Source organism: Vulpes lagopus, chromosome 11, assembly GCF_018345385.1.
Source record: "Vulpes lagopus strain Blue_001 chromosome 11, ASM1834538v1, whole genome shotgun sequence".
NCBI classification, from domain to species: Eukaryota; Metazoa; Chordata; class Mammalia; order Carnivora; family Canidae; genus Vulpes; species Vulpes lagopus.
The window spans coordinates 11,303,164-11,315,461 of NC_054834.1; the positions used below are offsets into that span (position 1 = coordinate 11,303,164).

Here is a 12,298-nt window from a genome sequence, read left to right on the forward strand (position 1 = left end):
CTTCAGAATGGCTGAATCTTGCAAAATAGACTGTGATATTTATGTCAATCCACCATTTCTCAGGAGTCATCTCTTTTAAAGGTTTTATTTATTTATTCATGAGAGACACAGAGAGAAAGCAGAGACATAGGCAGGGAAAGAAACAGGCCCCTCGCAGGGATCCCGATGTGGGACGAGATCCTGGATCTCTGGGATCATGCCCTGGGTTGAAGGCAGATGCTCAACCACTGAGACACCCAGGTGTCCCTCAGGAGACATCTTCACACAGTAACTTCTGGTTTGGCTGTGAGAGGACTATGAATTAGGGGTGCAGTGTTGTGCCCTGAATTCTTTCAACAATGGATTTCATTCATATCTGTGCCCTGTTTTCTACTGACTGAGGAAAACATGATTTCTTATTGCTTCTGTATTTTTTAAGCTTTGTTCTTCCTGGTAGTTTATTACATGAACTGACACCGAGAGGTTCTTGTACAGAAGGCTATGTGCTGCACTGGGAGTGTGTTTTGTTTAATTCTCTTAATACTCACTGTGAAAGATTTAATTCCCACTTTACATGTGAGGGTAATGAGATAAAATTAATTCAGTCTCCACACCACATGTCAAGAGCTGAGGCTGAAAACCAGACCAACTGAATCAAGATGAATCAAGTGACATTTAGTTTTTACTTATTCCTGCCTAGAGCCCTCGTGGGGATGAACATGCAAAAAGTCACCTATTACCAATGCATTTCCCCCCATGGATTCATTTATTATAAAGACAACCTTAATTTTTAATACTTTGGAATGTGCTAGAGGAATTTCATAGGTTTTTGACTGACTTGACCTGCAAACTCCATTCTGAGTTGTCTCTCTGTGGTGGTGGTGTTGGTGATGGTGATAGAGGGGTGATAGAGGTATTTACTACTCGGTTGTGCTGGTATGAGAGTGTCACTTCAACCTAGGTTATCAGAAATGTTTACAGTTACCACTCTCCAATGAATAAGTCTTGACCTTTCAAAAAAACTGAAATTAATAAAATACTTCTTTTAGACCCCCTGCAGCTTCAACTCATGAACACCTCTGCCTACTACACCTACCTCCTCCTCCTCCTGAAGAGCCTGATGTATTCCATCATCATCGCCATCTGTCTGCTTGGGAGACCAGCGCTCGATGGCAATGGGAAGAGTTCCTAACATGATGCCTACAGAGTCCACTTTTTCCCATTGGCTTTTGTCCCTATAAATGTCTGCTGAGGATCTAGTGGGGCTTTGTTTCTATGATTGGGTTATTTCCTTTCACATGTATCTTTCTCTGTAGGGTCACAATGCAGAATGGGTTTATAAACTCCTGGGCAAACACAAACTTTCACTCTGCAGCAAGAACAAATTCTGCTATGACTCAGGGGTGGGGACAGGGGGCCATCCCCAGGGGCTTCATCACTTCTCTCTCCTTAATGCCCACCCACTCCTCAGCCACACAGTACCCATGCCTCTGTGTACAGCCTGCATGCAGCTTCCAGCTGTGTCCTTGAACTCTTTTTTTTTAAATAAACTTATTTTTTATTGGTGTTCAATTTACCAACATACAGAATAACACCCAGTGCTCATCCTGTCAAGTGTCCCCCCAGTACCCATCACCCATTCACCCCCACCCCCCGCCCTCCTCCCCTTCCACCACCCCTAGTTCATTTCCCAGAGTTAGGACTCGTTTACCGTATGATTTCTTGGAAGCCCTTTATTGTACATACCTAGAAGATCACCTCCTTACTGATTTACCTTTGTACTGTTTTTCATAATAAAAATTATCAAAAATCTATTTGGGCCTATATGTACTTTTATTTGGTCCAATCTAACTGAGAGTCAGATGTAAGAGACAGCATGACAGCTGAGCCTTCTGATACAGTGCTGGTCGTAATATTGGTCAATTCTACATTTTAATTCTTGCCCTGAGATAGTCCTTATGCTACTTTCTTTGAGGGACTGGACACAGGAGAGCCACAGCCAGTGAGGTTGCCCAAGTTAGTTTCTTTCAAAGGTCAACTGATTCAGACTCATTTGGTTTCAGACACTCTGGTGTTGACTGTATAAAATGTCACAAGACTGGCAGATGTCTCAGACCCATAGCAATGTTTCACAAGCACCACGTTTCCTGATCTCACATGAATCCCATGAGAGTAGTGCTAACACTAGAAATGTAGGGTGATGGAAGGGGTAATGGCTTGGACTCCGATCCCCAAGTGCCTTGGTTTAAATATATAGCTATTTGGACTCTCTGTGACATAATTTTCTCATGTGTAAAATGAAAATACAGTGTACCTTGTCTTCTGGACTTGTGTGGATGAGATGCATTAATTACGCTGGGTACATGCAAATCCTCAAGAGCATTAGCATTTACTGTTGGCAGCTCTACTTTGGAAATAGCTAACACACCTGCACATGCACACAAACACTAACAAGGGTGTCCACTCATTCATGTATGTGTTAGTAATTCTACAAACATGGATGTATAACAAAATGTTCACGTATGGTAAGTTATGGAAAAAGTAGTAGTTGTATATTTTTCTATTTTCACTAATAAATGCATTTAGAGTAACAACTTTTATATATTGGAATTGAAATAATGTCTCATTTAAAATTGGGAAGGCTTCTGTGTTTTATTATACTCAGCTTCAGTTTCTGTGAAATGAGTGATTTAGAAACCAAGTAGATTCCCATGTGGAAACAACATAAAACCCAGCAGATAAAGGAAGAAGAAATTTAATTTTGATCTATTCCCTGATTCTCAAAAATTTGTTCAGATCTCCTTGGACAAATGCCTGGGCCTCTATTCAGGGATCTGGAACTGTTTCTGCATGTGAAAAGCACAGAGGCAATGAGGGGAAAGTAGCCAATGACTTGCAGCTCTGTGGCTAATGTCCCTGCTGGGTCTCCTAGGCAGTGAGTGTCTTCTGTGGCTTCCAAATCCTTAGCACCTTACTTCTGCAACCCAAACTGGACTGGCCTACACTGGGATGTGCAAAGAGTAAGGTGAGGGTGGGGTATTAATGCAGGACACAGTGGGTGGGATGAGGCAATAATGTGGTGATGATGTTTATTTTTCTCAGAGTTATTTTTGTGTATGTGCCCTTTCAAATGTGGTTGATTTGTGGAAAATACCTGAAGTCAAACCAGCCCCTACTGGTTGGGGCTGTGCAAGAGGTGGCTTGAGTGTTGAAATATAAAATAAAGACAGTTAAGCCACAGCCATCTTTGCTCATTTTCAAAAGGCCACAGCTAATGGAAAGGAAACATCCATCTGCACACACATGCTCCTGCTGTCAAACATACTCTTATGCTTTGAGTGATGGGTTCTCCTATATTATACCAAGTTCATTCCAAGTAGCTGCTATGTGAATTGGTATCCTTTGACCAATTCACAATTGGTATCCTTTGACCAATAAAGGTATGCTTCTCCTTTAGTCCACTCCAATGACACTGTTCTGAAGGAAATAGCAAGCAGACTTGTAGCACTAGATGATCCCTGATACTTCACCAGGATCTGTGCTTTTCCATGGCATGTCATTTTGAGGCTCCTAATTTCGGTCTTGTTTTGTCAGTGTAGGCAGAGTGACACAAGACCCTTGCCCATGAAGCAATTAGCATAGACAAACTGTAGACATTACAACAGTAGGTGCTTCTTCTTCACAAGTACACAGGCACATGGAGGCCCTGAGTTCAAGTGAATAATTGGATGTCATAGACTAAGTCATCTCATTCCCTCTAAAGGGACAAGTGACTGTAGAGTCAGGCTGAGCAAGGCTTCATAGAAGAAATGCACATCAGGTAAATGTGCTGGGGTGGAGCAGAGGAGGGCTGTTCAGCAACATGAGCATGAAAACAAGTGTCCCTGGTGCCACCCAACCTGAGCTCGATACAGAGAGGGTGCCCAGTCCCAAGACCCAATCTGTCCAGTCCTTGGGGAAATAAACTTCTATTGTTGAGATCACCACCCTAGGCTTTCACAGTCGGACTACACAGCATTTTCTCACCATAGACTTTACTCCTCTTGTCCTTCAGAGCCTCTTGTGCCTCTGTGCTTCAGAGCCAACTTCTGGGTGAGCCATGGTTTCCATTAGCATGGGCGCCATGCTAGTGCTTCAGCCCAGCATGTGTTAGAGAGAGGTCTTTCTCAGGGTAAACTATACACTAACGTCCAGCTCAGGAATCATCTGCGGGCCTGGTGTAAATGTGACTCCATTCCTGAGACAGTATAGTCTAATGGTGCCACACCACTGAGTTCTTGAGATTTAGGCCTAAAGGCCAAAATCTGCAGGCCCTCCTCACCTGTTACTCTATCTTAAGAAACTTTCAGTTTATGCACAGCCTCCCGCACCCCTTTTTGGTGGCACTTTAATCATTTGGTCCATTCTCAGCACAGCACAGATGGCGATGAAATAACTTGTAGAAATGGATATTTGACCCTGTCATTACATCCATTCTGTAAATATTTCTTCACCAAATATCTCCGACAAAAATAATACTTATTTTCCATTATGTACATTTTTCCTCTAAAGTCAGAAAAAAAACTCTCAATGTCTGAGATTGGAAGAAAAGTTAAATAATTATTGTATTTCCTCAAAACATTTTTCATTCACTTAAAATTATATTTATGTAGTACACAACGACACAGCAAATGCTCAAGTTATCAAGCAAAAGCAAAATATAATGGAGATCTACAGATCCAGGGAACAACAGCTGTGCACTTGCCTATTGCGGCTACCATTCTTTCCCCACCTCTCAACACCCAGCATCGTGGGCATGAAGCTTCTTCCAAAATAGACAAAGGCACGATAACTAGCAACAACACAGTGTAAGGGAGCTCAGTTAATTTGGGGTGGGGAGTGATATGATGGTGAAATGACAATCTGTATCATGTGCAAGAAGGAAGGCCTGGGTCACTGCTGGTCTGATGTTGTGGTCATGGCTGTACCAAGCATGTGTGCAGCTACAGCTATGTGCATGCTTAGCAGAGACTCAAAAGAGCCCAAACCATCCAAACACTGCTGGTGGATCTTGAAGTGATTGGCATATGCAGAGGATCCAAGGAAAGACTCAGAAAAAGTATAATCTGGGAAGACTTATATTTTAGTCCATGCAGTCTTTGTGCTAATTGCCTCAAATATGAATATGCTGCCCAATCCCTACAGTAAAACCATTGGCAGAGTCGAGGTCTTGCTCTATGTAATTTTGGTGTACGTAGACACAGGGTGATCCTCAGGAAGCTAGGCTGAAAAATAAACTAATTAAAAAAGAAAACATCCCTTTTTGAACTCAGCCACAGTAACTTCTTGCAAGATACATCCACAAAGGCAAAAGAAACAAAAGCAAAAATGAACTATTGGGACTTCATCAAGATAAGAAGCTTTTGCACAACAAAGGATACAGTCAACAAAACTAAAAGACAACCTACAGAATGGGAGCAGATATTTGCAAATGACGTATCAGATAAAGGGCTAGTTTCCAAGATCTATAAAGAACTTATTAAACTCAACACCAAAAAACAAACAATCCAATCGTGAAATGGGCAAAAGACATGAAGAGAAATCTCACAGAGGAAGACCTAGACATGGCCAACATGCACATGAGAAAATGCTCTGCATCACTTGCCATCAGGGAAATACCAATCAAAACCACAATGAGATACCACCTCACATCAGTGAGAATGGGGAAAATTAACAAGGCAGGAAGCCACAAATGTTGGAGAGGATGCGGAGAAAAGGGAAGCTTCTTACACTGTTGGTGGGAATGTGAACTGGTGCAGCCACTCTGGAAAACTGTGTGGAGATTCCTCAAAGAGTTAAAAATAGACCTGCCCTACGACACAGCAATTGCACTGTTGGGGATTTACCCAAAGATTCAGATGCAATGAAACGCCGGGACACCTGCACCCCGATGTTTATAGCAGCAATGGCCACAATAACCAAACTGTGGAAGGAGCCTTGGTGTCCATCGAAAGATGAATGGATAAAGAAGCTGTGGTCTGTATACAATGGAATGTTACTCAGCCATTAGAAATGACAAATACCCACCATGTGCTTCAACGTGGATGGAACTGGAGGGTATTATGCTGAGTGAAATAAGTCAATCGGAGAAGGACAAACATTATATGTTCTCATTCATTTGGGGGATATAAATAATAGTGAAAGGGAATATAAGGGAAGGGAGAAGAAATGTTGGGAAATATCAGGAAGGAGACAGAACATAAAGACTCCTAACTCTGGGAAACAAACTAGGGGTGGTGGAAGGGGAAGAGGGCGGGGCGGGGTGTGAATGGGTGATGGGCACTGGGGGGGCACATGACGGGATGAGCACTGGGTGTTATTCTGTATGTTGGTAAATTGAACACCAATAAAAAATAAATTTATTAAAAAAAAAAAGAAAAGAAAACATCAGAGGCATGAGTGGCCACATACTGCAGGGGATATATATCACAGATTACTTCAGTACAAACAACTTTTTCAAGGTACAAACAGCAATAAAAGCAACCTTTTGGGGAAAAATCACAATCTAGAGTTGCTACAATTAAAAAAAAAATAACAGCCTGGCAAAGAATCACAAAATGTGACTATTCTTATGGGATAAACCCCTTACATATCAATATAAACTGTCCTTGAGAGTGTGTAGATAATCTCTTTAGAAGAGAAATACTTTGAAGTAGCTATAAGAAATGTGTTCAATAAATACAGAAAAACATGTTTAAAAATACTAAGGAAAATATGACAACAAAAATCAACAAACAGATATTCTCATGAAGGATAGTAAAATTATAAAACAGAATATATATATTCATATATATCTTATATACATATATAAGAAATAAAATCTAGATTATAAAAGTTGTACCTTGAAGTGGTATAGTCATTGAGAGCTTCAAGAGAATATTCCAGTTGGCAGATGAAACAATCTCAAAACAAGGAACTTCCTCAACCTAATAAAGGGCATCCATTAAAAGCCATAGCTGACATCATACTTAATGTTGAAAGACTGAATGATTTCCCCAAAGACCAGGAACAAGACAGGGATGTCTTCTCTGTTAAAGGTTATAGACAGTGCAACTAGAAAAATGTACATATATCTAGCAGACTGAAAAGAAAATTGGAAATGCCTTCACCCACAGATGACATGATCCTGTATGTAAATAATTCCAGAGAATCTACATGCACAAAAAACCAAAAGAAGAACTCATAAACAAGGCCGGCATCATCACAAAGTACACATGTGATGTACAAAATATCAGTTGGGTTTCTATATACTAACATGAACAACTTGAAAATGAAATTTAGGAAACAATTCCATTTACAATAGAACCAAAAAGAAGAAAACATTCAGGAACTAATTTAACACAAGAAGAGCAAATATTGCGTGTTGAAAACTACAAAACATAACAAAAAGAAAATTACAGAACAATGCAAAGGAAAATTAAAGAATATCTGAATAAATGCAGAGAGGATTGATGTTCACGGATTAGAAGTTTCAATATTGCCATGCTGCAATTGTTACCAAATTGATTAAAGATTCAATGCAGCAGGCTTTGTGGGCACAAATTAATTTAAGCTTGGACTAAAGTTAGCAGGAAAACCAAAAACACCTAGAGTAGACATAATAATTTTGAAAGAGAACATAGCTAGGGGACTGACATGGTCACCCTGCAGAAGTAGTGGGGTGGGGGGTGCACATGAAATTTGATTTGGATGTGATACTGAGGATGTTGCACGTACAGAGGGTGTGGAAAGCTTTATTAGTGATGAGTGAAGTCCTGGGTCAGCAGGGTGAGCCTTTCAAGCAAGGGCTTACAGGCCCTGGTTTCAATGCTACAGAATAATGAAGTTTCATAATTTAGCCCATGTACTACTGGTCTAATGAAATACAGAGTTCAGTGGAAGAAATATGAGAGTCCAGAAATAATGTCTTGTGTCTATGGTCATTCGGATTTTAATAAATGCGTTGAGTTGGAGATGCCTGGGTGGCTCAGTGGTCGAGCGTCTGTCATCAGCCCAGGGCGTGATCCTGGAGTCCCGGGATTGAGGCCCACATCGAGCTCCCCGTAGAGAGCCTGCTTCTCCCTCTGCCTGTGTCTCTGTGTCTTTCTGTGTCTCTCCTGAATAAATAAACAAAATCTTTTAAAAAAATAAGTATGTTGAGTTAATTCAGTGCAAGATGAAATAGTCTTTTCAACAGTTGGCTCAGCTGCAACTGGATATCGCAAGGCAGAAGAATAAATTTCTTTCATTACCTCCTCTATACATGAAAATTAATTCATGATGGACCATAAACTTATGATAGAGTGAACACTAAAAAACTAGATGAAAATACAGAAGAGAATCTTTGTGATACAGGATTAAAGCAAGAGGGTCTTAGATATGACCCCAATCACATTACCCATAAAAGAATACTGGATTCTGATAAATTGGATTTCATCAAAACTGAAGGCATGGGTTTCGAAAGTCCTCATGAAGAAAATGAAAAGACTACAACCTTGGAGAAAAATGTGTGCACCTTATAAAGGGCCTTTTGTCTAGAATGGATAAAGAGTTCCCACAACTCAGTAAGACTTAACATCACTTCAAAAAAATATTAAAAGGGTTAAAATACATGTTTCTCTGAAGAATATATATGAGTAACTAATAAGCACATGAAAATATTTTCAGGGGATCCCTGGGTGGCGCAGCGGTTCGGCGCCTGCCATTGGCCGGGGGCGCGATCCTGGAGACCCGGGATCGAGTCCCAAGTCAGGCTCCAGGTGCATGGAGCCTGCTTCTCCCTCTGCCTGTGTCTCTGTGCCTCTCTCTCTCTCTCTGTGACTATCATAAATAAAAAAAAAATTTAAATATGAAAAATTGTTTAAAAAAATATTTTCTTTTTTTTTTAATTAATTTTTATTGGTGTTCAATTTACCAACATACAGAAAAACACCCAGTGCTCATCCTGTCAAGTGTCCACCTCAGTGCCCGTCACCCCTTCCCCTCCAACACCCGCCCTCCTCCCCTTCCACCACCCCTAGTTCGTTTCCCCGAGTTAGGAGTCTTTATGTTCTGTCTCCCTTCCTGATATTTCCCAACATTTCTTTTCCCTTCCTTTATATTCCCTTTCACTATTATTCATATTCCCCAAATGAATGAGAACATACACTGTCCTTCTCTGATTGACTTACTTCACTCAGCAAAATACCCTCCAGTTCCATCCACGTTGAAGCAAATGGTGGGTATTTGTCGTTTCTAATTGCTGAGGAATATTCCTTTGTATACATAAACCACATCTTCTTTATCCATTCATCTTTCGATGGACACCGAGGCTCCTTCCACAGTTTGGCTATTGTGGCCATTGCTGATAGAAACATCGGGGTGCAAGTGTCCCGACGTTTCATTGCATCTGAATCTTTGGGGTAAATCCCAAGCAGTGCAATTGCTGGGTCGTAGGGCAGGTCTATTTTTAACTCTTTGAGGAACCTCCACACAGTTTTCCAGAGTGGCTGCACCAGTTCACATTCCCACCAACAGTGTAAGAGGGTTCCCTTTTCTCCGCATCCTCTCCAACATTTGTGGCTTCCTGCCTTGTTAATTTTCCCCATTCTCACTGGTGTGAGGTGGTATCTCATTGTGGTTTTTGATTTGTATTTCCCTGATGGCAAGTGATGCAGAGCATTTTCTCATGTGCATGTTGGCCATGTCTATGTCTTCCTCTGTGAGATTTCTCTTCATGTCTTTTGCCCATTTCACAATTGGATTGTTTGTTTCTTTGGTGTTGAGTTTAATAAGTTCTTTATAGATTTTGGAAACTAGCCCTTTATCTGATAGGTCATTTGCAAATATCTTCTCCCATTCTGTAGGTTGTCTTTTAGTTTTGTTGACTGTATCCTTTGCTGTGCAAAAGCTTCTTATCTTGATGAAGTCCCAATAGTTCATTTTTGCTTTTGTTTCTTTTGCCTTCCTGGATGTATCTTGCAAGAAGTTACTGTGGCCGAGTTCAAAGAGGGTGTTGCCTGTGTTCTCTTCTATGATTTTGATGGACTCTTGTCTCACATTTAGATCTCTCATCCATTTTGAGTTTATCTTTGTGTATGGTGAAAGAGAGTGGTCCAGTTTCATTCTTCTGCATGTGGATGTCCAATTTTCCCAGCACCATTTATTGAAGAGACTGTCTTTCTTCCAATGGATAGTCTTTCCTCCTCTATCGAATATTAGATGACCGTACATTTCAGGGTCCACTTCTGGGTTCTCTGTTCTGTTCCATTGATCTATGTGTCTGTTTTTGTGCCAGTACCACACTGTCTTGATGACCACAGCTTTGTAGTACAACCTGAAATCTGGCATTGTGATGCCCCCAGCTATGGTTTTCTTTTTTAAAATTCCCCTGGCTATTCGGGGTCTTTTCTGATTCCACACAAATCTTAAAATAATTTGTTCTAACTCTCTGAAGAAAGTCCATGGTATTTTGATAGGGATTGCATTAAACGTATAAATTGCCCTGGGTAACATTGACATTTTTACAATATTAATTCTGCCAATCCATGAGCATGGAATATTTTTCCATCTCTTTGTGTCTTCCTCAATTTCTTTCAGAAGTGTTCTATAGTTTTTAGGGTATAGATCTTTTACCTCTTTGGTTAGGTTTATTCCTAGGTATCTTATGCTTTTGGGTGCAATTGTAAATGGGATTGACTCCTTAATTTCTTTTTCTTCAGTCTCATTGTTAGTGTATAGAAATGCCATTGATTTCTGGGCATTGATTTTGTATCCAGCCACACTACCAAATTGCTGTATGAGTTCTAGCAATCTTGGGGTGGAGGCTTTTGGGTTTTCTATGTAGAGTATCATGTCATCGGCGAAGAGGGAGAGTTTGACTTCTTCTTTGCCAATTTGAATGCCCTTAATGTCTTTTTGTTGTCTGATTGCTGAGGTGAGGACTTCCAGAACTATGTTGAACAGCAGTGGTGAGAGTGGACATCCCTGTCTTGTTCCTGATCTTAGGGGAAAGGCTCCCAGTGCTTCCCCATTGAGAATGATATTTGCTGTGGGCTTTTCGTAAATGGCCTTTAAGATGTCGAGGAAAGTTCCCTCTATCCCAACACTCTGAAGGGTTTTGATCAGGAATGGATGCTGTATTTTGTCAAATGCTTTCTCTGCATCTAATGAGAGTATCATATGGTTCTTGGTTTTTCTCTTGCTGATATGATGAATCGCATTGATTGTTTTACGAGTGTTGAACCAGCCTTGTGTCCCAGGGATAAATCCTACTTGGTCATGGTGAATAATTTTCTTAATGTGTTGTTGGATCCTATTGGCTAGTATCTTGTTGAGAATTTTTGCATCCATGTTCATCAGGGATATTGGTCTGTAATTCTCCTTTTTGGTGGGGTCTTTGTCTGGTTTCGGAATTAAGGTGATGCTGGCCTCATAGAACGAATTTGGAAGTACTCCATCTCTTTCTATCTTTCCAAACAGCTTTAGTAGAATAGGTATGATTTCTTCTTTAAACGTTTGATAGAATTCCCCTGGGAAGCCATCTGGCCCTGGACTCTTGTGTCTTGGGAGGTTTTTGATGACTGCTTCAATTTCCTCCCTGGTTATTGGCCTGTTCAGGTTTTCTATTTCTTCCTGCTCCAGTTTTGGTAGTTTGTGGCTTTCCAGGAATGCGTCCATTTCTTCTAGATTTCCTAATTTATTGGCATACAGCTGTTCATAATATGTTTTTAAAATCGTTTGTATTTCCTTGGTGTTGGTAGTGATCTCTCCTTTCTCATTCATGATTTTATTAATTTGAGTCTTCTCTCTCTTCTTTTTAATAAGGTTGGCTAATGGTTTATCTATCTTATTAATTCTTTCAAAGAACCAACTCCTGGTTCTGTTGATCTGTTCCACAGTTCTTTTGGTCTCGATATCATTGAGTTCTGCTCGAATTTTGATTAACTGTCTTCTTCTGCTGGGGGTGGGGTCTATTTGTTGCTTTTTCTCTAGTTCCTTTATGTGTAAGGTGAGCTTTTGAATTTGAGATCTTTCCAGTTTTTGAATGGATGCTTGTATTGTGATGTATTTCCCCCTCAGGACTGCTTTTGCTGCATCCCAAAGATTTTGAACGGTTGTATCTTCATTCTCATTAGTTTCCATGAATCTTTTTAATTCTTCCTTAATTTCCTGGTTGACCTTTTCATCTTTTAGCAGGATGGTCCTTAACCTCCACGTGTTTGTGGTCCTTCCAAACTTCTTGTTGTGATTAAGTTCTAATTTCAAGGCATTATGGTCTGAGAATATACACGGGACTATCCCGATCTTTTGGTATCGGTTC

At 40.5% G+C, this 12,298-nt stretch overlaps 1 gene segment (V, D, J or C); it reads left to right on the top strand.

Annotated features, from left to right (window-relative positions):
• The window catches only part of LOC121471474, a 38,558-nt gene extending 36,832 nt beyond the window's left edge, over positions 1 to 1,726 (top strand). The window contains 1 exon segment of the C gene segment in view: positions 1,029 to 1,726. Within this exon segment, the coding sequence occupies positions 1,029 to 1,171 (143 nt within the window).
• The last annotated feature ends 10,572 nt before the right edge of the window (positions 1,727 to 12,298 follow it).